Here is a 27,376-nt window from a genome sequence, read left to right as displayed (position 1 = left end):
GTTGTACAACGCGCTGCTTCTCGATTTCAGTTTGTGACACAAAACAGTGGACAGCATATTGAATATGTTTTCTGCCAGTTTCACTCATGGAAACCGATGCCATTTTGCTTTTTATGCAGTTTTTGTCCCTAGGGCGATTAAATATCAGTGTCATTTTGCTTTTTATGCTGTTTTCGGCAGCAGAACAGCTAACAACCGATGTTATTGTGGTTTTTATGGGGTTTTTGGCATCAGGACAGTTAAAAACCGATTTTTACCACCAAGTGTGGATCGAAGTTGGCTGAACATTGAACAGTAAGGAATCAAACTACAGGCAAATCAAACTACAGGCGTCGTATTGCGATTCATATGTCATTTGTAGGCGACGTATTTACGTTAAAGCACTTACAGTGCCATCTATTGGTAAATTTTTCGTTAAATTTTTTGTTCTGTGAAGTTCTCCCTGCATCAGTAATATGCTGTTAAATTGGACATCATTCTGAGCAGTGGTTCTTTCTCTACAGCGTTTTGAAACTGGAACTTTAATTACACACACACACACACACACACACACACACACACACAAACACACACACACACACACACACACACACACACACACTGGATGATTCAGCAGCCCTTATCTATATATTTCATGCAACCGCAACAGCTTCAAATACCACACCCAAGAGTTTCATATTCTCTCGCTAGAAAGAATTAACAGGATCTTTTTATATGAAATTTAATGTAGTTAAATTTTGTACTGGAATACGTTGTCGCTTGAGATTGTAGTTCTCGAACGATTTTTACACCGGAATTTTAATTGAGAATTCGACAGAGGAGTTCCGTATTAATCTAGTACGATATTCGGTTTAGGAATATGTGTTAACGGGACAGTAAAACATGAAGAATAAACAGAATTCCAGCAGCGACTGAATAGCCCTGCACCTCGGCGGCAGTAGGCAGCGCGAGTCAGGGCGACACAAGATATGGGCTAAGTTGGGCATCGAAGACATGGAGAAAAAAGTTTTTATTGTGTTTTACTGTCCCTCTTAATACTTTTATCTCAAGCAAGTATCGTACTATGCTAATTTTGGACCGCATCGACATTTACATCTACACAGATACTCCGTAAGTCACAGTACGGTGCGTAGTGGAGGTTACCCCGTACCACTACTAGTCCTTTCCTGTTCCATTCCGAAATACAGCTATGGGTAAACGACTGTCTATATTCCTCCATATGAGCCCTAATGTCTCGTATCTTATCTTCCTGCTTCTTACGCGAAATGTATTTTCGCGGCATTAAAATCTTTCTGCAGTCAGCTTCAGATGCTCGTTCTCTAAATTTTCTCAATAGTGTTCCTCGAAAAGAATTTCACCTCACCTCCAGGGATACCCATTTGAGTTCTCGAAGCATCTCAGTAACACTTGTGTATTGTTTGAATCTACCGGTAAGGAATCTAGCAGCCCAATCGTGAATTGCTTCGATGTGTTTCTTTAATCCGACCTTTTGCGGATCCCAAACGCTTGAGCATTACTCAAGAATAGGTCCCCTTTACAGGTGAAGCACTTTCTCCTAAAATTCTCTCAATAAACCGAAGTGTAGCATTCGCCTTCTCTGCCATAATCCTCACACGCTCGTTCCGTTACATATCGCTTTCCAACGGTGTGCCCCGATATTTTAACAGCATGACTGTGTCAAGCAGAACATTACTACTAATGCTGTATCTGAATATTGTGGGTTTGTTTTTCCTAGTCATCTGCATTAGCTTACATTTTTATACAGAAAGCTGCCATTCATCACACCACTTTTGTATACGTCATCTCGTATCCTTCTACAATCACTCAACTTCGACACATTCCCGTATACCACAGCACCATCAGGAAACAATCGCAGGTTGCTGCCCGCCCTGTCGGCCAGATCACTTATGTATATAGAAAATAATAGTCACATTTCCTTGGGGCACTCCTGACGATTCGCTTGTCTCTGATGAACACTCGCTGTCGAGGACGACATACTGGGTTTCTATCACTTAAAACGTCTTCGAGCCACTCAAATATTTGATAACCTATGCCATATGCTCGTGCCTTCGTTAAGAGTCTGCAAAGGGACACCGTGTTGAATGCTTTACAGAAATTTAGGAATATGGAATCTGCCGTGCCCTTCGTCCACAGTTTGCAGTATGTCACGTGAGAAAAGGGCAAGGTGAGTTCCGCACGAACAACGCTTTCTAAAACCAGACGTCAACTTCTCGGTCACAAGAAAATTTATTATGTTCGAACTGAGAATATGTTCAAGGATTCTGCAGCAAACCGATGTTAGAGATATTGGTCTGTAATTCTGAGGATCTCTTTCCTTGCCCCTCTTATATACAGGCGTCACCTGCTTTTTTTTTTCAATCGCTTGGGACTTTACGCCGGACGAGAGATTCGTGGTAATTGCTAGCTAGGTAAGGGTCCAATGCCGTATAGTACTTTTTGTAAAACCGAATTGGCATCCCATCCTGACACGGCGACGTATTTTTTTCAACTCTTTCAATTGCTTCTCCACGCCAGGAATGCTTATTACTATGTTCTCCATATAAGACTTTGTGCGATGGTCAAACGATGGCATGTTTGTTGTAGGATTCTCCTGCATAAACGATTTCTTAAAAGCGAAATTTAAAACTTCGGCTTCTGTTTTGTTGTTTCGAACTGCCACGCCAGACTGCTGATCACTAATTCTCGTCTCTATACTAAGGCTATCAATAAGTTCAAGTCTGTTTGTAGCTAAGAGGTCTAAGACATTTCCATTGCTCATGTGCTGCCGAACTAGCTGCCCAAAACAGTTTTCAGAAAAATTGTACAAAAGTACTTTGCATAACTGTCTGTCTGTATCCCCTGCAATGAATCCAAAAACCAAGTGAAACCATATGGTTCCAGAGACCTTCCCAAGTTTCTAAAATCTCTGATGTATATATGCTGACTGGAGCGACGAATCAAAATTTGTACTAAGGCCAGAACCGTTGTCTCCTGCCCACAAGGCAGATGCGCTAACCATTACATCACCTTGATACAGTGGCTTTATTCAAAGGCACAGACTGTCTTAGCATGCTTCCCTCCTCAGTCCAAATTCCAGCATCTAACGAAACGGGGGATCCTGCCTGAAACCCTGGGTAGTCCGTATAGTTGTGCAAAGCAACTGTGCGAGGGTTGTGCAGTGATTAGCGTATCTGCCCAATGAGCAGGGGACCTGAGTTCAAATCCCAGCCTCGGTGCAAATTTTCATTCGTCGCTCTAGTCTGCACATATACATCAGATATGTCTGAGACTTGAAAAGGTCACTGGAACCATAGAGTTCCATTTCATTAAAGCACTATGCCTGGGATTCAGGCAGGATCCCCCGTGTCGTTCGATGCTAAGATGCTATTCCATTACAGTTGGAAAGCCTCTGCAATGGTGTTCGAGTTTAGGGGGGATACCAAGCAGGCTGAGGCACGAATGGTAATTTGGGCTGAGGAGGGAGGCGTGCTAGGATAGTCCGTGCAGTTGTACAAACCACTTTGCCATGGTGGGGTATCGGTTAGCGCATCTACCTAGTGAGCAGGATACCTACTTTCGAACTCCAGCCTTGGTATAAACGTTCATTCTCACTCGAGCCTGCATACATACATCGGGGAGTCCGCAGAAATTCCACTCTATACTCGGTAGATTAAAGTCATAATATGGGTATTAACTGACCGTAGACTTCCTTTGAATGAATCTAGAACTGTCACAGCGCAATCAAATGGCCAGTAAAAACATCCAACAATTAACTTCGTTTCAACTAGACCTGTTACGCGCGACCAGATAACTTCACTGTCACACCCACCTTCGAATAGACACGTAAATTTGCGTTTAAGAAATCATTTTGTTTACAACGAGAAACAAACCGACGCTTTCTGTTGAAACTGGGAGACGCTTGAAATAAGTGATGAGTAGTATTTATTGGGTTCACTCTATCTACACTCTGCATGAATGAAACTGCAAATACCTGCCGAAAAACCACAGAAGTTGTGCCTGTCTTCTAAGAGAGAAGACACCTCCAGTATGTATATGCATTGAGGTGACAAAAGCCATGGGATAGCGATATGTACGCATGTAGATAGCGGTAGTATCGCACACTACGTATGAAAGCGCAGTGCATTGGTGGAGCTGTCATTTGTTGTACTCCGGTGATTCATTTGAAAAGGTTTCTGATATGATTATGACCGCAAGACTGGAATTAACAAACACTGAACGCGGAATGGTAGTTGGAGCTAGACGCATCGGACATTCCGTTGTATTGTATTGTATTGTATGGAACTAGGGACCTAGAAACGACTCAGTGGATCACAACCCCACAACAGGCTCCAGCAGTCTACTCACCCCTCCGCCGCCCCACACCGAACGCAAGGTTATTGTGCGGTTCGGCCCCCAGTGGGCGCCCCCCCCCCTCCCCCTCCAGGGAACGTCCCATACCAGATCATACCAGACGAGTGTAACCCCAGTGTTTGCGTGGTAGAGTAATTATGGTGTAAGCGTGCGTGGAGAACTTGTTTGTGCAGCAATCGCCCACATAGTGTAACTGAGGCGGAATAAGGGTAACCAGCTCACATTCGCCGAAGCAGATGGAAAACCGCCTTAAAAACTATCCACAAAAAAAAATGGCTCTGAGCACTATGGGACTCAACTGCTGAGGTCATTAGTCCCCTAGAACTTAGAACTAGTTAAACCTAACTAACCTAAGGACATCACAAACATCCATGCCCGAGGCAGGATTCGAACCTGCGACCGTAGTGGTCTCGCGGTTCCAGACTGCAGCGCCTTTAACCGCACGGCCACTTCGGCCGGCAACTATCCACAGACTGGCCGACATACCGGACCTCGACACTAATCCGCCGGGCGGATTCATGCTGTGGACCAGCACGCCTTTCCGCCCGAAAAGCAGTGCGTCAGACCGCACGGCTAACCGGGTGGGCGGAAATTCCGTTTCGAATATCTTTAGGCAATTCAATATTCCGAGACCCAAAGTGTCTAGAGTGTGCTGAGAATACCAGATTTCAGGAATTACCACCCATTCGGACAACGCAATGGCCGACGGTCTTCACTTAACGACCGAGAGTAGCGGCTTTTGTGTAGAGTTGTCAGTGCTAACAGACAAGCAACAGAAATTAATGTTGGACGTGCGACGAACGTATCCGTTAAGATAGTGTGGCGATATTTGGCATTAATGAGCTATGGCAACAGACGATCTACGTGAGTACCTTTGCTAACAGCAGGACATTGAACTAAAAACCGTGGCTTGATCAGATGAATCCCGATAGCAGTTGATAAGCGCTGATGTTAGGGTTCGAGTGCGGCTAAGACCTCGCATAGCTATGAATCCAAGTTGTCAACTAGGCAGTGTGCAATTTGGTGGTGGCTACATAATGGTTGGTTGGTTGGTTTTTGGGGGAGGAGACCAGACAGCGAGGACATCGGTCTCATCGGATTAGGGGCGGACGGGGAAGGAAATCGGCCGTGCCCTTTGAAAGAAACCATCCCGGCATTTGCCTGGAGCGATTTAGGGAAATCACGGAAAACCTAAATCAGGATGGCCGGACGCGGGATTGAACCGTCGTCCTCCCGAATGCGAGTCCAATGTGCTAACCACTGTGCCACCTCGCTCGGTGCTACATAATGGTCTACACTGTGTTCACATAGAATGGACTAAGTTCTCTGGTCCAGCTGAACGGATCGTTGGCTGAAAACGGTTATATTCGCCTACTTTGAGACCATCTGCGGCCCATTCATGGACTTTATGTTCCCATCAACGATGGAATTTTTGTGGATGAACTTGTGTCATGTCACAGGGCGACAACAGTTTGCGATTGGTTTGAAGGAGATTCTGGAGAATTCGAGCGAATAACTTGGCATCCACATCTCCCGACATGAATCCCATCGAACATTTATGGGACATAATCAAGAGGTCAATTCCTGCAGAAAATCCTGCACCATCAACACTTTCGCAGTTATGGACGGCTGTAGAGGCAGCATGGGTTAATATTTCTGTACGGGATATCCAACGGCTGGTTGAGTCCATGCTACATCGAGTTGCTGCACTACGCCGGCCAAAAGGAGGATCGACACGATATTAGGGGTTATCCCACGATTTTTGTCACCTCATTGTCTTTTCAATCCATCGTTCTGTAGATTCCTCTCCTGAATGATGATACGAAGTAGTGCCTTGATGAAAGTCGTGTGCCAGCATTCTAATATTCCGATCATTCACTGTGAAATTTAATTTTGTATCTGTTGCTTTGAGAACGCATATGGGCTTCTAAATTAATTTTCTTGCATCTGGCAACAATGCGGATGTTTATTAACGAAGTTCTTCCTGAATCATTTCTGTCTGAATAGAGTGACTTCTTTCTCAGTTTTGACTGGTACGGTGCCATGTTGCATGGCCGCCATCTTGTTGTAACTCGGATTGATTCGATTGGCAGCCCAACAGCTTGCTGAATGTGTTGCGGAGGGATCTCGCATAATACTGTGATGTTAGATGAAAATGATAACCATAAGTTATGTTATGGATGAATTACGCTTTTATCCATAAATTCAATGACTACAAAACTGAGGAAACATCCCCACTTGCACTGCTGGACGCTATAAGCAGGAGAAAAATACTTATTCAATATTTGATCACTTTCTGGTGAATGATTATTCAATTAACAACGTTCAACGGCAGCTATGGCAACTACATTTTTCCGTGTAAGTGTGTGATTGTGTGTGACTATTTCTAGGAAACATTACACGTCAGATTCCGTTCCCAAATTGTTTTCTGGAGCATAAGGTTTATACTTATTACATAGCTCAAAGGTTCAGAGTTTAACCATCGCTACTTGTGGGCGTAGTTCATTTCCTTTATACCACGCTCAACTTACAATATGCGGTTGAATACCTGTCTGAGAGCGAACAATCGAATTCTTCCAATACATCTGAAGAATGGACCACACAAGGCTCACTATGACAATTTTCAATCTCTTCAACAATACCAAATTCCGTGGAATTGCGGTAGCACATGTGGATGGGTACCTAGACTAAGATATACTATGTGACCAAAGTATCCGGACACCTGGCAGAAAATGACTTACAAGATCGTGGCACCCTCCATCGGTAATGCTGGAATTTAATATGGTGTTGGCCAATCCTTAGCCTTCATGACAGGTTACACTCTCACAGGGAATGGCAGCCCTTTCTTCATGGAGTGCTGCACTGAGGAGAGGTATCGATGTCGGTCGGTGAGGCCTGGCAGGAAGTCGGCGTTCCAAAGCATCCCAAAGGTGTTCTGTAAGATTCAGGTCAGGACTCTGTGCAAGCCAGTCCATTACAGGGATGTTATTGTCCTGTAACCACTCCGTCACAGGCCATGCATTATGAACATGTGCTCGATCGTGTTGAAAGATGCAACCGCCATCCCCGAATTACTCTACAACAGTGGGAAACAAGAAAGTGCTTAAAACACCAGCGTAGGCATGTGCTGTGATAGTGTCACGCGAAACAACAAGGTGTGCAAGCCCCCTCTATGAAAAACACGACCACACCATAACAGCACCGCCTCCGAATTTTACTGTTGGCACTACGCATGCTGGCAGATGATGTTAACTGGGCATTCGCGATACCCACACCCTGCCATCGGATCGCCACATTGTGTACCGTGATTCGTTACTCCACACAACGTTTTCCATTGTTTACGCTCCTTAAACCAAGCGAGGAGTCGTTTGGCATTTACTGGCGTGGTGTGTGGATTAAGAGCAGACGCCCAACCATGAAATCCAAGTTTTCTCACCTCCCGCCTAACTGCCATAGTACTTGCAGTGGATCCTGATGCAGTCTGGAACTCCTGTGTGATGGTCTGGATAGATTAAACATTACGACCCTCTTCAACTGTCAGTCAACAGACGAGGTCGGCCGGTACGCTTTTGTGCTGCATGTGTCCCTTCACGTTTCCACTTCACTATCACTTCGTAAACAGTGAACCTAGGGATGTTTAGGATTGTAGAACACGTACAGACGTATGACACAAGTGACACTCAACCACCTGACCACGTTCGAACTCCGCGAGTTCCGCGGAGCGCCCCATTCTACTCTCTCACTATGTCGAATGACTACTGAGGTCGCTGACATGGAGTACCTGGCAATAGGTGGCAGCACAATCCGCCTATTATGAAAAGCGTATGTTTGTGGGGTGTCCGGATACTTTTGATCACACAGTGTAAGCAGATAGTCTGTTGCTATTTACAGCGATGGGATAAAAATTTGGAAATACCGCGATTAGGCGTGGCTTACATAAACGTAGATGCTAGCCAAGTCAGAAGGTTGTGCAGTTTTATTTGACCTGTTGTATTTGACATGTGCAATGTCCTTAATACGTTGCAAGCGTCAGACGTGGTCAGAACAGTGTTCTGTGTGGTTGTGGGTGCTTTACGCGGGAGCAAACAAAGGGAAGGCTTCCGACACGGCCATTCGATTCGGCCCATGTTTGACGGGTCGCCTGTGTACAACCTAAAATAAAAGACTAAGATATTTTGGATGTCAAATCAGACACCTTTCAGCCGTCTAGTTTCCAAACTTATTTTATTTGGCTGCCAGTTTCGGTAGTTTACTACGCCTTCTTCAGGCCCCTGACCGACGTGTTGAAAGATTCCAGCTCGGTTCTGATCAACAGTGGCCAGCAGTACTGATATTAGTAGATTTCTGCTAGCTATAGCGATCACTTCAACCATCATCTGCCGACCCTTTGCCATTCCATGGTAATGCTTAGTGTTTTTTATGTTTCCATATTTCTGACTGCCCTCTGTGTTTATGTTTTCTAATGTTTCTAAAATATCTTTCTCAGTACGTCGTAATAATTATATTTACATCAGATGTAGATGAATGTTTATTGTACCTCACCGTGTGAAAGAATGACTATGGCTTCTCAATAAGTAAAGTGTACTTCCTCCAACTGACAGTACGTGCTGTAGGGAAGATTGATTAGCTGCTCTGAGATGAAAAGCACTAGCACTTTTTTTTATCTAGGAAGTATAACCTACTGGCGACTCTCTTGTGCACTATTTAAAGTCTTTATAATATATACAGTATTACCAGTTGCCGTGCAAGGGGGTCTTGTTTAATCCGCAGTTTAGCAGTGTGGAGAAGAAACAGTGGTACTAACGTAACAAAGGAGTTGATGTTGTGAAAGACAACACATAATCATGCCCTAAAAATTCAAGTAACCACACAGTACCAGAGCATAAAATCATGTGCCAAAATAAAATTCACAAAACTGAAGAAACAAGACATAAACGCTTTTAGTAAGGAGGATTTTCTGAAGCTAGAAGCGGCGCTCCTGATGGATCTGCTTTCGGCAGAAGAGATGTGTTATGAAGCACTTACACAAATCTCTCGACGTAGCTCGTCCACTTCATCGGCGAGCCCTCGTAACGTTGATTCGGGCAGGCTGTTGGCCCACTTCTTCAGGAAGGAGTAGTGGAAGACGTACATGTTATGTGGCAGGCGGCACACCATCATCTTCAGTAGCGCCAGCGCCAGGTTCTCGCAGTCCTACAACAATTAAGGGTACAACAGTGTTATGTTATTTCCTAAATGATTACAGGAAAGTGTATAAAACTTAGTTCGTTAACAAAATACCGTTTTACCTTTCCGGCATTTACTGTGGAAATATCAGGCGAGTTTATACCGTAATTGTTCAGACGCGAAGTTCGTAAATCAAGCATATTATGTACTCATAATAGCAGATGAATAAACTACGACGTATCTGACCGTACAGCCTCAATTTCCGCAGTTCTTCCACGATCCAAAAATTTTCATTGTTCCCTACTTTTCTTTCATAATTGTTCTTGTTTTGGTGCACACTACCTCCTCTCAAAATATGGACTGTAAAGAGCTTGTAGTAGAAGATATTCGTTTCACCGTATCGAAGATGAAGAAGTACTAACAGCTCTTGCGGTATGCATTTTACAGCTCATATTAACTAGACTTCTTGCTCCGAACAATCGTTCCTGTCATTTTACCATTACTCCTAGGACACCCTGTACAATTTAAAATATTTAGACCAGTAGAATAAGATTATAAATCTCTTTCAAGGTTGACAATATGTAAATGCTTAGGCAAAGTGAAACATAGTAAAAGTTGTGAGTTTTTAAATTGCAGATGTATTTTGCTTTTAATTTGCCCCAGATTGTCAGCAATTTAAATGGTGTATAGATCCTGCCAGTTTTCTCCACGTATGACTCTATATCTGTTTACTGATTACTGCAAGAGGAGATGTTTGTGGAGGGGGATATTACATGACACAAGGCCCAAAAAGGCGAGGTGGCCACACGTAGCCGGAGAGCCTTCTCTTTTGTTAAAATTCAGTAAAACAGGTTTCGGTCTATAAATTAGACTATCTTCAGGCCGTAAACACCTTGATGGCGACTGGTGGCCGTGGACGGCAGCTGACGTCAGTGATCTTAAGAATATCGCTCTGTCCACCGCCACCAGCCGCCATCATGGTGCTTACGGCCTGAAGATGATATAAATTATAGACCGAAACCTGTAGCCAAATAAACATCTGTTGCGATCGAGACTGTTTTACTGAATTTAACATTTTATACTTATCGCTGTTAACGCTCAGCTGGTAGAATGCTTTTTAAAATTTTAAATTCTGTTTTGGGTTATGGAGGCAGCAACCAGAGTGTACCAGTCGCTACGGACATTGGACGGAAGTATCCCAGTGGGAATATTCTTCCAGAATCTTTCTCAGTCCCGTGATGGTTGTTTTATTATTTGTGGCTGTGGCGGAGGAGCGGTCGTTCTTCTTCTATTCTACACCTAGATGCATACACTGCAAGCCACCTTACAGTGTGTGGGGGATATTACTACTGTTACCACTGTCTAATCCCCTCTTCCCTGTTACATTTGTGTGGCAAGGATGATTGTTTGTAAACCTCTCTATTAGCTCTGACTGCTCGTATTTTCCCCTTACGGTCATTTCACGAGAGGTATGTGGGAGGAAGTAATATGTTGTCCGACTCGTCAACGAACGAACCCTCCTGGAATTTCGATAGTAAACGTCTCAGTATTGCACAACATCTCACTTGTAGCATCTGTCAGGTGGGTTTGTTGAGAATCTCCGTAACACTCTCGCACCGACTAAACGATCCCATGATGAAACGCGCCGCTCTGCCTTGTCAGTACTACCTGGCAAGGGTCCGAGATCGATAAACAATACTCAAGAATCGGTCGAACGAGTATTTTTTAAGCCACTTCTTTCGTGGATGAGTTACATTTTGTAAAGATTTTCCCCGGTGGGAATCTCTCGTTCTGTGGTACAGCATTTCAATGTCAGTGTCAGAGGCCCAGTCACCTCAGACTACCCTGTGTGCTATAGGCTTTTCTCTTCCACCCACATTCTCTCGCGTCTTGCATTGCTCCTTGCGCAGTTAGATCATAGGAACTCCCCACATTTGTAGGGGCACACTATACACTCTTTTTCTCTCACGAAGAAAAAGCAATATTGACATGTCTCTCCAATAAAAACCCCTGTGTTGGGGAAATGGTAGATCCCCACAGCAGATCCCATCCCACTACCTACAGCATGACGCATGCGGCGCGGGTTCTGGAGGTTCGCATGCGGCACAAGTGGCAGAGATGCAACCTGTTCCCGTCAGCATCATCGTGCTGCTCACGACCCATCAGGAAGTCGTCGCCCTGAGGAAAAGAGAAAATTTGAAAAGTTCCTATGGGACCAAATTGCTGAGGTCATCGTTCCCTTATCTTATACACTACTTAATCTAACTTAAACTAACTTACGCTAAGGACAACACACACACCCATGCCCGAGGGAGGACTCGAACATCTGATGGGGGGAAGTTGCGCGAACCATGGCAAGGCGCCTCATACAGCGCGGCTACCCCACACGGCAGGAAATGAGAGATCCTCGCCCGACTGACGTGTGGTGACGTCACATCACAAACAGAAACACAACTATCAGACACACCACCAGCACCAAAAGTACCAAGTAGGCCCTCACTTTCACCAGTATGGTTCCAGGAACAAGAGTTGTTGGCACCAGAGACCACAGAGGAAGAACAAAGACACAAATATGGACCAAGGCAGCTAGCACGTCCGAGTGGACAACAGCACAAATAGTACTGCACAAGCACAAAACAGCAACCAACCCACAGCTACGTAATACGCAACACAAACTGGTTTTCCCCGAGTCATCATATACACTACAGGGATACAAAAGCCCTCAACAAAGCATTCGCGAGTACGCACGCAAACACAACATATAACACCAAACTTTCAGGGGACAAAGGGCAAAAATGGATGAGTACAAAGACCTACAGTACTTGACTTACAGAACTGCTGATGAGAAAACGCAGCGTTTTGCGATCTAGGGACTTCATACCTATACCTAAAAACGCTGCACTACAAGAGGAACTCATCACCTTTGGCTGGGAAAACGTAAGCACGTATGTGATGATGGGGTACTGGAGATGCAGAAGCATACCCAACTACATGATGTAGCACCCACTAGCTGACACAACCAACACCCTCGACCTATCGACTGTACATCTCCTCCTTTGCATCGTCGTGTCTGTAGAAGAACAGGAACCATCGTAAGTCCCCAACAGTGCCACCACCGGCAACAATTCGGTCATGCGGTCAAACACTGTCATCTGGCAACCTGTTGCTGCAAATGTGCTCGCAACCACACAACTGCACATAAACAGAGACAAATGATGATGATGATCTGAGGTGAGAGGCGCTCAAGAGCATGATCATCAGCGTCCTGACGAAAAGTCTGCATGTCAATCTCATGGGTGGGGATGAAGGATGTCCCCACATGCAGAGCAGTTTATAATATATTAAAGTCTGTCTCTGTTCCCTACCAATTTAGGGATGAGGCCTGACAGTGCACAAAATTTCACCACTCTTGTAACACTGAAATCAGTATCTGCAAGGATGGTAGACAGATCTCCAACAAGACTGAGGGCTGCCCTAATATCAATATTTAGGACACACGTTGCCAAAATATGCTGAATTGAAGGTGGCACACCACAAACTTCACAGATTGGGGTTCTTTCGCCGGAGGAGGAAGCCATGTATTAAAGGCCTATGTCTGATGTGCACTCTGATAAGCGGAACTTCCTTCCAGCAGTGAGGGTAACATGACGTCCGCCATGCCTGTGTGGTCGATTTGAGAGACCACAGTTTGTTATCTGTCACCTGTCACTATTCAGTCTCCTACTGACACATGATGCGTCTGTGAGAAAATGAGATGATGGCATGCAATGGGATGGTAAATTGATGGACAACACCAACACGACATGCTTCCTTGGCGGCTTTGTCGGCCATATCGTTTTCCTGTATCCCGATGTGGCCAGGTATCCAGCAAAAGATCATCTACTTGCCACAGTGTTGGAATCAACTGGTGTACTGGATATATTTTATGAAGTACTTGTAGTGCACTAAGCCAGTTGAAACACTCAAGAAACCTTTTATCGTGATGTCCGTGAATCCTCTCCAGTGCCATCAGAATCCCATATACTTCCGCATCATAATTTGTAAATTGCTCTGGAAGATGCATTTTAAAAACACTGTCGGGGAAAACAGCACAACAACTGAGGATTTTCTCTTGCTGAGATCTATCTGTATAAACAACGATAAAACTGTGGTACATACTTAAAACGGACGAAAATAAAGTTGTAAAAATATAATTTGGAGTACACGTTTTCTTGTACTGTGTCAAGCATACAATCACTTTGGGCCTCTGAAGACACCAAGGCAACAACGTGTTCCATCCCTGGCTGTGTATTTGGATGTCTGATAGATCCAGATCATAAAGACAGCCGTTCAGAGGTGGGTTGGGCTGCTGCACTGAATGTCAATGACTGAGGTGGTACTGAGATTTTCAGTGCCTGTCGAACCACAAGGATATGTCGCCAAATCCAGAGTGGTGGTTCACCAGCCTCTGCGCATAAACTCGGAACTGGGCTGGTACGAAAGACACCAGTCGATATCCGAATGCCCTCTTGACGAACAGCGTCTAACATCATGCCGTAGTAAGTACGGGCTGATCCGTAGACCACGCTGCCATAATCTAAACGTGATCAAACAGTGCCCTACAAAACTGCAGAAGGCGAAACTGTCAGCTTCCCATGTTTTCCGCTAACGCATTTCAAAATATTCAATGACTTAAAGGTCTTTGTTCGTAGGTCCTTCAGCTGTGAGAGCCAAATTAACTTCGGGCCACATAAAAAACCAAAAAGCGCATAGTTTTTTGAAAACGTAAAGTATTGTTCTCCATTATGAACACTGCTAGGTTAAAACGTCGACGAGCGTGATTAAAAGTGACACACGTAGTCTTCTCTGGTTAGAACCGAAAACCAGTTGTCCTGGCCCAGGTTTCCAGCCTCTTAATGGTCAGCTGTAGCTGCCTCATCGTCGTCGTAAGATCAGTGGAAGAGTAGAAGACTGCAAAGTCATCCACAGACAAAGAGTATTTGACAGGCGTCCTGACTGCAGAGGAAATGCCACTGATAGCAATGGCAAACAATGTGACACTGAGGACACTGCATTGGGGAACACCACTCTCTTGAACATAGCAGTCAGACAAGGTATCGCCAACTCGATGTTGAAAACGCTGGTCCTTGAGAAGGGATTGGATAAGAAGTGGAAGGTGTCCACGTAGTCCCTATTCATGAAGTTGGCGAAGGATGTTGTACCTCCAAGTAGTGTCATATGCTTTTTCAAAGTCAACAAACACACAAACCAACTGGTTTCAGCGTAAGAAGGTTTCCTGCATCGCCATCTCCAGTAGAATTAAGTTGTCAAGGGTGGTACAGTAGCGCCTGAAACCACAGAGGGAGCACCTCAGGTGACCTCAGGATTCAAGTAGCCAGACGAGGTGACAGTTGACCATGCGTTCAAGAGTCTTACCCAAACAACTAGTAAGGGCTACACTCCAGTAACTGTTAGGGGCGCTAAGGTCCTTGCCTGGTTTCCAGAATGGAATTAATATTGCCTCCTTCCAAGTCGTGGGATACTCTTCATCAGACCAGATCTGACTGAAACAATGGAGGAACTGTCCTTTCACTTCAGGGCACAGATGACGAAGCAAGGCATAACGTACCTTATCAGGTCCTGGAGAAGTGTCTCTGGCCGCAGACAAAGCTGATTCCAGTTTCCACATTGAGAACAGAAGGTTGTAGACTTTCTCATTAAGCGAGAAGAAATTGAACTTCCTCATCTCAGCAGTCCTACGGAACACCTGAAAAGCAGGAGCTTGTCTAGATGACGTAGTGACAGTGAAAGAGTGTTCAGCAGAAACCTGAGGTGTACTGCCATTGCCTGCAATCCGTCTTATTGAGTCCCAAATTTGTGCAGTGGAAGTGGACCGATTAATGGAAGTCATAAATTCCTTCCAAGAAACCCTCTTCCTTTCTTTTATCACTCGCCTCACATGTGCTGTCGCAGATCTGAAGGCATGAAGGTTTTCTGTAGTTGGTCAGTATTTGAAGTTCTGCAGAGCTGTTTGTCTGGCCTTGATTGCCAGATTGCCAGTCGACAGTCGTCATTCCAGAAAGGTACAGGCCATCGTCTGAGGTGGTTACCAGACTGGGGGATGAACTCTGCGGTAACCCATTGGATCTCACAATTGATATGGGCCACTGTCTCCTGTGCACAATCCTTTTGTTCAAAAGTGGCCTGTCGACTGTACTGCAACCAATTTGCTCTTTGTATCATCCATCTTCGTAGTCTCCTGTCATCCACTGTCCTAGTCATAGACGGGTCCACACTGGGAAGGAGTCACTAGAATGTAAATCTGTAACCGCTTCCCACTGAACTCAGTCTGCCATAGCTGGGGAACAAAAACAAAGGTCAATGGCTGAAAAAGACCCTGTAGCTGTGGAGAAGTATGTCATCTGACCCACATTCAGAAGGCAGAAATTCTCATAAGGGCGAGTCGCTTGATCATCCGACCGCTGGAGCCAGTGGTAGCCGAGCCCCGCAGCACATTGTGTGCATTGAAGTCCCCCACAAGGAGGAATGGGCGCGGGAGTGCCCGGAAGATTTCTGTCAGTGCATCTGCATCCAAAGCATCATTAGGTGGAAGATACAAAGAGAACACTGTGATATTCAAGGGTGTTGGAACTTTCATGGCTTTTGCTTGTATGGTCGTGGTAAGAGGGACAGGAGAGGAGTGGCATCTGTCATCAATGGATGCAGCCATTCCACCTTTAGCCCTGTCTCCTGTAAATCGCCCTTCCTGTAAGGGTGGTAACTCTGTAATGCAGATGTGTCAGTGACTTTAAGATGCGTTTCTTGCAAGCAGATGCAGAAGGGCTTCTCTTGGACCAGAAGCTACAATTGTTCCAACTATGAGCGATATCCATTTAAATTATACTGCAACATAGAAGTCCCTGTGGAAGCCATTGTTTAACAGTGGTTGTTTTCTTTTTCCCTCAGAGGCGGTGATTTACTGGGGTGATCATGGGGGACATTAGCCAGTTCCTGGCTCTCTGGTTCCCCCAGTTGGAAGTCGATATCCTCAAGAGCGTAGTCCCCATCACAATGGGTGGGAGCTCACCGATCCGAAGGTTTAATTACCACTTTCTTCGACTTGGAACTACTTTTCGAAGGACGTCTTTCTGTACTTATGAGAGGAGGTGGTTGCCTGGATTGAGGGGATGGCTTAGTAGGCTTCTGATGGTGGGCAATGACGTGTGGCTTAGGTGGTAAGCCCATTGCCGATGGCTTCTGAATGACTCCGGCTTCAAGTCTAGCCTTTCCCCCACAGGTACACCGACAAGTGCATGTGCCTGTGCATGAATCTGTGGTCTCAGTTTGTGTGGAGGCATTACACCTGTCGATGGGCGTAGCAAAAACCGGAGGTTCCATATCTTTGAAAGCTTTTTCAGCTTCACCATAGGGTATGCGTCTCTTGACTTTCAGCTTCTGTATTTTCCTTTTTCCGTTGTAAATTGCACACTTTCTGCTCCACACTGGGTGATACCCAGACCAGTTTACACATTTCAGAGGAAGTGTACAAGATTATCTTCCCTGCATAATGCAGTCTCCATTTTATGCGCAAAAGATGGCTTCCTCTCATGTTAAATCAGTGTCCGGAGGTAAAATAGTCCCCCCATTCGGATCTCCGGGGGGGGGGGGGGGACAACTTGAAAGGAGGCAAAAAATCAAAACGAGAATTGGTACCTTGAATGTCAGAACTCTGCTACAAGCAGGAAAGCTAGAAAACCTTAAAAGAGAGATGGAAAAGAATCATATGGACCTCGTAGGAGTTGCTGAGGTAAGATGGAATGGACATGGAGAGTTGCAGTCAGATGAATATGTATTCTACTACTCATGAGGAGAAGTAAAAGGAATTAATGGAGTAGGAATGATTATGACAAAGGAATTGGCTAAATGTGTGGAATATGTAGACTATGCAAATGACCGGGTTATTGGTGTAAGGCTGAAAGGAGCACAAAAAGATTTACTGATTGTCCAGGTGTATATGCCAACTTCAGAACATGATGACCAAATTGTAGAGGAAACGTACAATGTAATAGAGAGAATAATGGACGAAAATAAAAAATGCTGCAAAATAGTAATGGGAGACTGGAACGCCATTGTGGGAGAAGGGAAAGAGGGAAAAATAGTAGGCAGTCATGGTCTTGGAAAGAGAAATGACAGAGGTGAATGGTTAATTGACTTCTGCAGGGATAGGCAGCTGATAGCGGCAAACACATGGTTCAAGAACCATAAGAGGAGGCTCTACACTTGGAGATCACCAGGGGATAAATACAGAAACCAAATCGATTTTGTACTGGTAGAAGAAAGATACAGGAATGGAATCAAGAAGGTGCACACATTACCAGGTGCAGATATTAATAGTGACCACAACTTACTTATGGCAGAAGTAGAAATAAAAATGAAAAAACTGAAAAAGGCGGCAATGGTGAAGAAGTGGGTTTAGAGAAGATAAGGTCCAACAAAGAACAAATTACAGAAATGCCGTCTCGGGACTTTCTAAACACATTACGAGACAAAGAAGCACCTGATAATGCCAACGAGTACTGGAATATGCTGAAAGAAGGAATCATTAAAGCAGGACAGCAAAATATAGGATATGTAAAAGGGAAAAGGTCAAAAAAACCATGGGTCACACAAGAAATGATTTCCAAGATGGAGGAGAGAAGAAAATTGAAAAACAAGAATACTGAAGATGCAAGAAAGATACACCGAAGGTTAAATAACGAACTGCGTAGGGAAACAGAGCAGGCTAGGAAAAAATGGCTAAAAGAGGAATGTGATGAAATTGAAGAACTGGACAGGAAGGGAAGATACGACTTACTATACAACAGAGTAAAGACTATGACATGGGAACAAAACAGAGCAGGAAGTGCTACTATGGAAATTTTGAGTAAAGACGAAGAGGTAGTGTACAAAGATCGTGACGATGTCCTCCAGAGATGGGAAGAATATATAAAAGAGCTATATGACACAAATAGCAAACCAGAAACTCTAGAACTTGAATCACACAACAGTGTAAGTGATGAAGAGAAAGGAACGACCATCATAATGGAAGAAGTAAAGTCTGCCATTGCTGCAATGAAAAATGGCAAAGCAGTAGGTACAGATACAATACCGCGAGAAATAATAAAATGCTTGCACCACAATGGAATAAGAGAAATATTGAGGTTATGTAATAAAATATATGACAGTGGTGAATGGCTTGAGGACTTTTTGACAACAGTAATGATTCCATTACCGAAAAAACAAGGAACCAAGAAATGCAGCGAGCACAGGACAATCAGCCTCATTTCACATGCAGCCAAAGTGATGTTAAGAATAATTAATAAAAGACTTCAAAAAGTAATAGAGGAGAATATCGGCGAGGAGCAGTTTGGCTTTAGACGGAATACGGGCACCAGAGATGCAATAGGGCTCCTACGAATCTTGGGAGAAAGGTTTATTGAAAAAGGAAGAGACCTATATATGTGCTTCATCGATTTAGAAAAGACATTTGACAATGTGGTTTGGGACAAGCTGGCGACTATTATGAGGGAAAATAGAGTGGATTGGAAAACCAGAAGACTTATAAACTCATTATACCTTAATCAAAAAGTTTCAGTTAAAGTGAGAGGAGAAAGTACAAACTGGATCAGACTAGGGAAAGGAGTAAGACAAGGATGCTGTTTATCACCTACTCTTTTCAACCTGTACGTGTAAAATATGATTGACCAATGCTCATTAGATGACAAAGGTGTAGGAATTGGAGGAAGAAGAGTAGGGTGCTTGAAATTTGCTAATGACATGGTCCTTCTAGCCACAGGGGAAAAGAATTACAGGATTTGGTGGACACCATTGCAACTAACGGAAAAAAATATGGAATGAAAATTAACACAAATAAAACAAAAGTATTGGCAATAGGAGGACATAAGGAAATAAAAATTGTGCTGAATGGAGAAACATTAGAACAGGTGCAAAATTTTAAGTATCTTGGAAGCAGGACAGACACCGACTGGAAGTGCACCACAGAAATTAAAACAAGGATAGCAATGGCAAAAGAGGCGTTTTATAAGAAAAGGAGAATCTTCTGCAGCGGTCTGGACAGAGAACTCAGAAAGAGACTCATAAAATGTCTTGTATGGAGTGTTCTTCTATATGGCGCTGAAACTGGACATGGCGGAAGATGGAAAGAATAAGTTGGATGGACAGAGTAAAAAATGAAGAAGTACTGAGAAGAGTGGGAGAGAAAAGGCAGTTACTAGATGTAATAAAGAGAAGAAAAAGAAATTGGATTGGGCATATATTAAGAAAGAATGACGGACTGATAAAAACAGTTTTAGAAGGTTATGTAGAAGGGAAAAGGAAGCGAGGAAGGAAGAGATTCCAGATACTGGATGACATGATGGACGGTACAACATACAGCAGCCTTAAGAAGGAAGCAATGGATCGCAGAAAATGGAGAGGCAAAGGACCTGCTAATATAGCAGATAACTGATGATGATGATGTACAAGAATTGCTTGATTCGTGAGCTGAGCCTCCACTGTTGCCATACGTAGCGCTCCCATTACATTTCATGTGGTATGGCCAATTCTTTGACATTTGAAGCATCACATTGGGTTAGGAACAAACATGTGAACCTTAAGACGGATGTAGTCTGCAAGGATATATTCAGATAATTCCGGAGTACTAAACTCTACAATAAATATTGCCGATTTTTCCAATTTGGCATTGACTCTCCTCATATAGTTCCGCACTTCTGTGACGCTCATATTTTTCCATTCTTCACGTAACTCGATGGGGTCCACCTCTATTATATTGGAGCAGGCAATCACAACCTTACTAAAGTTAAGGATGTTATGCAACTCAGCCTCGACTGGGTAGTTTCTAAGGCCTTACATCTCAGAAGCTTAGATACTTGGTTTGAATTAGCAGTATCAACTAGAAGCGTTCCATCAGAAAGTCGTTTACACTTTTTAGAGACCCAGAAATACCATCCAACGCCTTGTGAATGTAGAAAGGCGAGACGTTCTCAAACGTTCCCCCTGTTCTCTTGATTACAATGAAAGTGTAATGGCACACTAATGTCCTGTTAGTATGATTCTGAGATTTTTTTTCGGTGAATACTGACCAACTGAGCTCTCTTTCATGAGTGGGTGTATGTACTACCTGATGGTACACCCGTCCTCACAAGAGTAGTAGTTTGGCGAGACCGTTCCGTGGGGATCCCATGAGATACTAGCCTGAGCAAGCCTTATACAGCTGGGGGTGGGGGGTGGGGGGGGGGTGGGGGGTGGCAGGTGCCCCATGGTTACCCGCTAGAGACTGATATACCACAACAGCCTTTCACCTCATCAATACGTAGCACACCTCGAGGTTGAGGGTCTTTTTATATTCATGTGTACCTTCCTTGCAGTCCAGGCCGTGAATCCAAGGCCCCTGTTCTCCAAAACACACACCATTGCACTGCTGCACCACATGGGAGTCGCTGAAGCATGCCCGGAGCTTACAGTAACAGAGGGCTGATGGTGCTTACCAGCCCCCAGCTCAGGAAACCAAGGTCGCCAAGCCCATACCCAAAAACCAAATGCCGAGCCCCTGGGGGAATAAACACAGACAGAGGCAAGTGCACCAAAGTGATATACTCATGTGGCCAACTACAGAGGGTACACAGCGTACAAAGGGGCACTGAGATGCAAAAACGTCAAAAACAATCAAGTAATTGTCAGAACAGGTCCGGAACCCCCCCCCCCCCCCCTGCCATCCCCAATCGACATCTGCATCTACATCATACTCCGCAAGCCACATAATGGGGTGTGCCGGAGGGTACTTTCGGTACCACTATATGGTCTCTCCAACCCTGTTCCACTCGTGAATATTGCTTGGAAAGAATGATTGTCGGTAATCCTCTGTACTGCCTCTAATTTCACGAATTTTTTCCTCGAGGTCAGTACGCGAGATGTATGTGGGGGAAGTAATATGTTGTCCGACTCCCCTTGAAAAGTGCTGTCCCTAAATTTCAATAGTAAATCTCTCCGTGATGCACAACGTCTCTCTTGCAACGTCTGCCACTGGAGTTTGTTTAGCATCTCCGTAATGCTCTCTCGCCAGCTAAACGATCCCGTGACGAAACGCGCTGCTCTTCGTTGCATCTTCTCTATCTCGTCTATCAGTCCTACCTGATAGAGATTCCAGATAGATGAACAATACTCAAGAATCGGGCGAACAAGCGCCTTAGCAGCCACTTCTTTCGTGGATGAGTTACATTTCCTTAAGATTCTTCCGATTAATCTGTGTCTGGTACCTGCTTTTCCCACTATCTGTTTTATGTGGTCATTCCACTTAAGGTCGCTCTGGATAGTTACCCCTAGATATTTTACGGCATCAATAGTGTAGCTGCACAGTAGTGGATTTCTTTTCCTATGTACGCATAATATGTTACATTTACTTACGTTCATGGTCAATGGCCAGAGTCTGCACCACTCATCAATTCTCTGCAGGTCGTTCTGAAAATTCTTACTATCTTCTAGCGTTTCTGCTTTGGTATAAACAACTGCAGCATCTAAGAATAGATTTAAAGAGCATCCGACGATTTCTGCTAGATCATTTATATATACTGTGAACAACAACGGTCCTACCACACTTCCCTGTGGTACTCTGGATATTACCTTTACATTTGTCGATTTAGTTCCGTTAAGAGCGACGTGTTGAGTTCTATCTGCAAGAAAGTCTTGAATCCAATCGCAGGTCTGTTCCGATACTCCGTAAGCTCGTATTTTTTTCATCGAACGCCAATGCGCGACGGTATCAAATGCCTTACTGAAATCAAGGAACACGGCATCAACCTGAGTGCCGTTGTCCACTGCACTGTGGATCTCATGGAGGAACAGAGCGAGCTGAGTTTCGCAGAATCTCTGTTTGCGGAATCCATTTCGATTTTTATAGAGCGATCTAAGATAAATTACTGGTAGAAGGGGAGCAAGTTCTTTCGCATAATCTTTACAGAATCTTATAGGTATCTCATCTGGTCCTGAAGCTTTTCCATTACTAAGCGATTGCAGCTGCTTTTCAATTCCGCCATCGTTTATCTCAATATCTGCCATTTCGACGTTCGTATGACGATTGAAAGGAGGGACAGTGTTACTATCTTCCGCGGTGAAACAACTTCGTAAGACCGAATTCAGTATTTCGGTCTTTTGTCTGTTATCTTTCGTTTCGGTGCCGGTGTGGTCGCTGAGAGAATGAATAGATGATTTTGACCCACTTACTGATTTTACATACGACCAAAATCTTTTAGTGGTTTTACTCACGTCGGTTGACAACGTTTTACTTCAAAATCATTGAACGCTTCTCTCATTGCTCTCCTTACGTTCATTTTCGCTTCGTTCAGCTTTTTCTTTGTCGGCTAGGTTTTTACTTCTCTTGAATCTGAGATGAAGCGCTATTTGTTTACGTAGTGCTCTTATAACACGGTTATTAAACCAGGGTGGATCTTTCCCATCCCTGAAAACCTTACTCGGAACATACTTGTCTAGGGCATATTGAACGATGCCTTTGAATTTTTTCCTTTTTTTCTCTACATCTTCGTCCTCATCTCCGAATATTTTATGCTGACTGCTGAGATATTCCGAAATTTGTATCCTGTCACCCTTGCTGAGCAAATATATCTTCCTACCTTTCTTAACATTCCTTGTAGGACCCACCGTCACAGATTCTGTCACAGCCTTATGATCACTGATACCTTCCTCTACGTTAGCTGATTCGATAAGTTCAGGTCTGTTCGTTGCCAGGAGATCTAAGACGTTTCCCTCCCGAGTTGGTTCGCTAACTATCTGCTCGAGTAAGAAGCGAGGTCTCCTTCACTGATATAATAGCTGACGTCAGTGGCGAGGAAGGGCAGAGGACCCTCAGCGCCCGTCACACGCACACAAGCAGTACCCTCAACAACACACAGTCCACATAGACAACACAATCCACTGCACCTGCACCAGTTGCAACAGAGGAACCAGAGGGCGACACAAGCCTACCCTGCGAAATTGTATACTGCCACGTTCACGCAACCACAGCAGACACACCTACAGGCAACCTGAAACTCAGTGGAGGAGAAGGAAGAACACCAAAACAGAAGAGGGAACTCCACCGCCCCACAACAAACACGCCAACAACAGGCCAATGAAACACAGGCACACACTCAAACACTACTCCCCCCCCCCCCCACCTCCACAGCAGCAACACATGCACCATAAGAAGAGACACGCACCACACTAACACACAAGCTGGTCCATGAACCATGCAAACTCCAGAACCAGCTGCCAAAACCTTCCCACCAACAGAGCAGCCAATGTCAACAATATATTATAACAATTGGTGGCTTATTGGATAGACTATTCTCCAGTCACACATTGTTTAAGATCCTCATGTGAGCCTTAAACCTCGCCACCACACTTTGCACACAGCTCATGGCTGCTGCACCCTGCCAGCACATGACTGTCGTACAGACTTCACTCACTGCACTTCCTACACCCTTTCATGGACAATACAGCACGTCAGCTACCTTACACAAACAACAGAACTCTGACAGAGACCCTGTTTGGAACACCAAAGAGACCCACAAACAGAGGACTGAACTAGGTGCGTTCGTGGAGTGGAATGACATCCCAATCACTCTCTCATGAATGAGACACTACTCAAACAACAAAGACCACTACGCTTACTGTGCCTTTCGTACCAAGGGACTAGGCGACACGACGGAAGGGCGGCAGGTGGGACAGCAATCATTACACAGAGACATAGAACGCACGAACATAGAGCTCCCTGAACTCGAAAGGATGTAGGCCGCAGCCATTAGGGTCAAGTTTAACGAAGCCTACACTGCACTTTTATCGCTATACAACCCGCCAAACAATATCGTAACTTGCGATATCAGCACGAAACTCAGCATACCACATCGAGTAATCGCAACTGGAGATACTAGTGTGAAACACCCAGACTGGAATACGAATACAAATAGGTAGCTCCAACGGCAAAAAACTTTACGAACACTCATTAGGCCGAAACAGCCTCATACTAGGGGTGGATGTACTCACACTCAGGCCCACACAGCCTCATAAGGGTATCATAAGCACACTCAGTACACTGAATGTTGAAGTTGAAAATGATCTGACCTCAGACCAGCTGCCAGTTATACTGCACATGGAAGATACACTGCAGAACATAGAACCACAAACCATGTCAACTGGGCTCTGCTCAAGGAAACGCTAGGTGGTCGTAGTCGTAGTTGATGTAGCTATCGAAGCACTCACCACTGATGTCTAAGTCCCAATGACTGACACCATTCTGGTTCTCGTACCACAACACCACTCAACGACACTGTCCCAGGAAATCGTGAGCCTCATTTCAATGGCAAACCGTCTCAGGAGATACTGGCAGTGCACCAAGCACCCATTATACAAACTGCACATTAACAGGCTCCAGGGTATTAGAGGGGAGAAAATACAGACATTTAAACCACACAGCAGGATCAAAACCTCGCATACTCCGCAGTGGAGAAGGCAGAGTTCAGGACCAGCAAACAAGCAGCGTCGTTCACACTGAATCTGGTTTCGTCAGACCCAGTATTCACACCTCAAACGGATCAGGAGGTTACTCGTGTAACGAATTTTTTGGTGCTAGCGCACACAAATTCATTTGGGATATTAAGCCAACCTCAGCTAGGAAATCTCCTGGTCTCTATGGCATCCAGAACCGTTCCTCCAAGAGTTCACTGACAAAGCGATAGAACACCTAACACACATCACAAATACTATCCAAAGCCACCAACACTTCCCTGTCTTTTGGGAGGTGGCTGAAGTCCTGGCCGGCCGCTGTTGCCGAGCGGTTATAGGCGCTTCAGTCCGGAACCATGCTGCTGCTACGGTCGCAGGTTCGAATCCTGCCTCGGGCATGGATGTGTGTGATGTCCTTAGGTTAGCTAGGTTTGATTATTTCTAATGACCTCAGATGTTACGTCTAAGAGTGCTTAGAGCCATTTTTTTGCTATCCCATGACTAGTCACCTCTGTGTAAGTTGTGTACATGTGTTTCAGGATAATGTCAAGAGGTGCGCAGAAGAAATATTGGCTGACTTACGTTGGGGTCATCCGCCTTCATGAGCGGATGCTGGTGCAGCTGCATGCTCATCATGAGGGGCGCCGACAACCGCACCGAGTGCCGCAGGCCCTTGATGTGAACCTACAACAGACAAGGCCTCAAATTAAAATTCTGAACCCGCTCCTGTCACCGAAGTAAAAAGTATACAATTTTGCTTGAAGTAATAGCGATTTGTGCGTCTTCACGGCCGGAAATGTCACAATTAATAAAATATTCAGGGCTGTTACGCCATAGTCAGATGGATTTCACATTAAACCCAACGATTCGTCCTCATTTGCGGAGGAAGTTTCGAAGGGGATCGTAGCTTCTTTGAGTGTCCGATTCACATCCTGACTCGCTGCTTACTGCAGCAAAATTCCTTTTACGCGTGCTTCCATGCAGTGGCGTGACGTCAATGTTTTGTATTGGGACCAACGAGACGATTTTGTGATGTCACATTAGTCGGCTAGTCCACCATACTTCGCGAACGCTCGGCTCCGTGTAAGGTCCACGGGAAATCAATATGTAATCGAAATGGTACCCACTAAAGGCCTTCGTTGTGTGCTATAGAGAGCTAGCATTCATTTAAACGAGGAGTCAAGAATTGCTAAACTCGTCTGAAACAGTTACTCGCTTCCCGCCGGAGACGGCTACTGGCACTTGTATGACCTGCGGTGTCACGGTCTGTATCGTATGCGCCACAACCTGTCTTCCTCGTGGGCCTCATTTGAATACCCCAACGCAACTGGCAGGCCATTGTCGGTCGTCGTCGTCGGCTGTTTGTATCATCGCATCGTGGAAGGGTCGTACGCATTTGCAAACCAGAGGTGCTTGAAGCGGAACTGAAAAACCGCACCAATGCATTGCTCAACAACGGTTATTCGTCCGATGAGGTACGAAGAGCGTTATTACCGCCGCGAAAAAATCATAGCGATGCCCATGCGCTTGTGGAACCGAAAGTTTTCCTGTTTTTCGTTATGGACGTTATTGACCGCATAGGAAAAATTCTGACAAAGCGGAACATCGTGATAATATAGCAACCCACCCAGAACATACAAGATCACCTAAAATTGGCCAAGGATGCTCGCAAACCGTTGGAAGAAGGGGAAATTTATAAAATTCCGTGTAGCTGTGGGTAGGTGTACGTGCGTACTACAAAAATGACGGTAAAAAAACCACTAGAGGAGGGAGGACAAGAGCAACTTCAGGGGAGAGACTGATGGATCAGCTGTTGCCCAACGTGTTTTGCAGCCAAGAGACTACCACATTCATTTTGAAGTACTGGCCGCTATAAGCGGATACCACGGAAGGCTGTTCAGAGAGGCCATAGAGATTGTTAAACACCCTAGGAATTTCAGTAGGAAGGAGGGGCCATGAAATTGAATGACATCTGGATCCCGATGCCGAAGAAGATGTGTACGCATCTTCCACCATGGGGTGATAGCAACAGCGGACTATGGCAACCCAAAACGGCAAATTACGCTCGGATATTCAAAGCACGTGACGTCACACCACTACATGGGAGCACGCGTAAACTAAATTTTGCTGCAGTCAATACCGAGCCGTGGTGCGAATAGGACATTAAAAAAACTAACTGCCCCCGCCCCCCTTGAAAATTTTCACTGCAGAAGGGGACGAAACTTTGGTTTTTAATCTGAAATCTATCCGACCACGGCTTAACAGTCCGCAATATTTTATTAATTGTTTCAACGACAATGTTCAC

The 27,376-nt window shown here is 44.8% G+C and overlaps 1 protein-coding gene across 1 annotated transcript in view; it reads right to left on the bottom strand.

Annotated features, from left to right (window-relative positions):
• The window catches only part of LOC124751482 (fatty-acid amide hydrolase 2-A-like), a 249,336-nt gene that overhangs the window by 30,696 nt on the left and 191,264 nt on the right, over positions 1-27,376 (bottom strand). The window contains exons 8-9 of the mRNA XM_047248989.1: positions 25,654-25,755; positions 9,397-9,564 (exon numbers count right to left, since the gene is read on the bottom strand). Coding sequence (XP_047104945.1) covers positions 9,397-9,564; positions 25,654-25,755 — 270 coding nt within the window. The remainder of the gene's footprint in view (positions 1-9,396; positions 9,565-25,653; positions 25,756-27,376) is intronic.

Source organism: Schistocerca piceifrons, chromosome 1, assembly GCF_021461385.2.
Source record: "Schistocerca piceifrons isolate TAMUIC-IGC-003096 chromosome 1, iqSchPice1.1, whole genome shotgun sequence".
Lineage (NCBI taxonomy): Eukaryota > Metazoa > Arthropoda > Insecta > Orthoptera > Acrididae > Schistocerca > Schistocerca piceifrons.
This window is presented reverse-complemented; position numbering and strand designations above follow the sequence as displayed.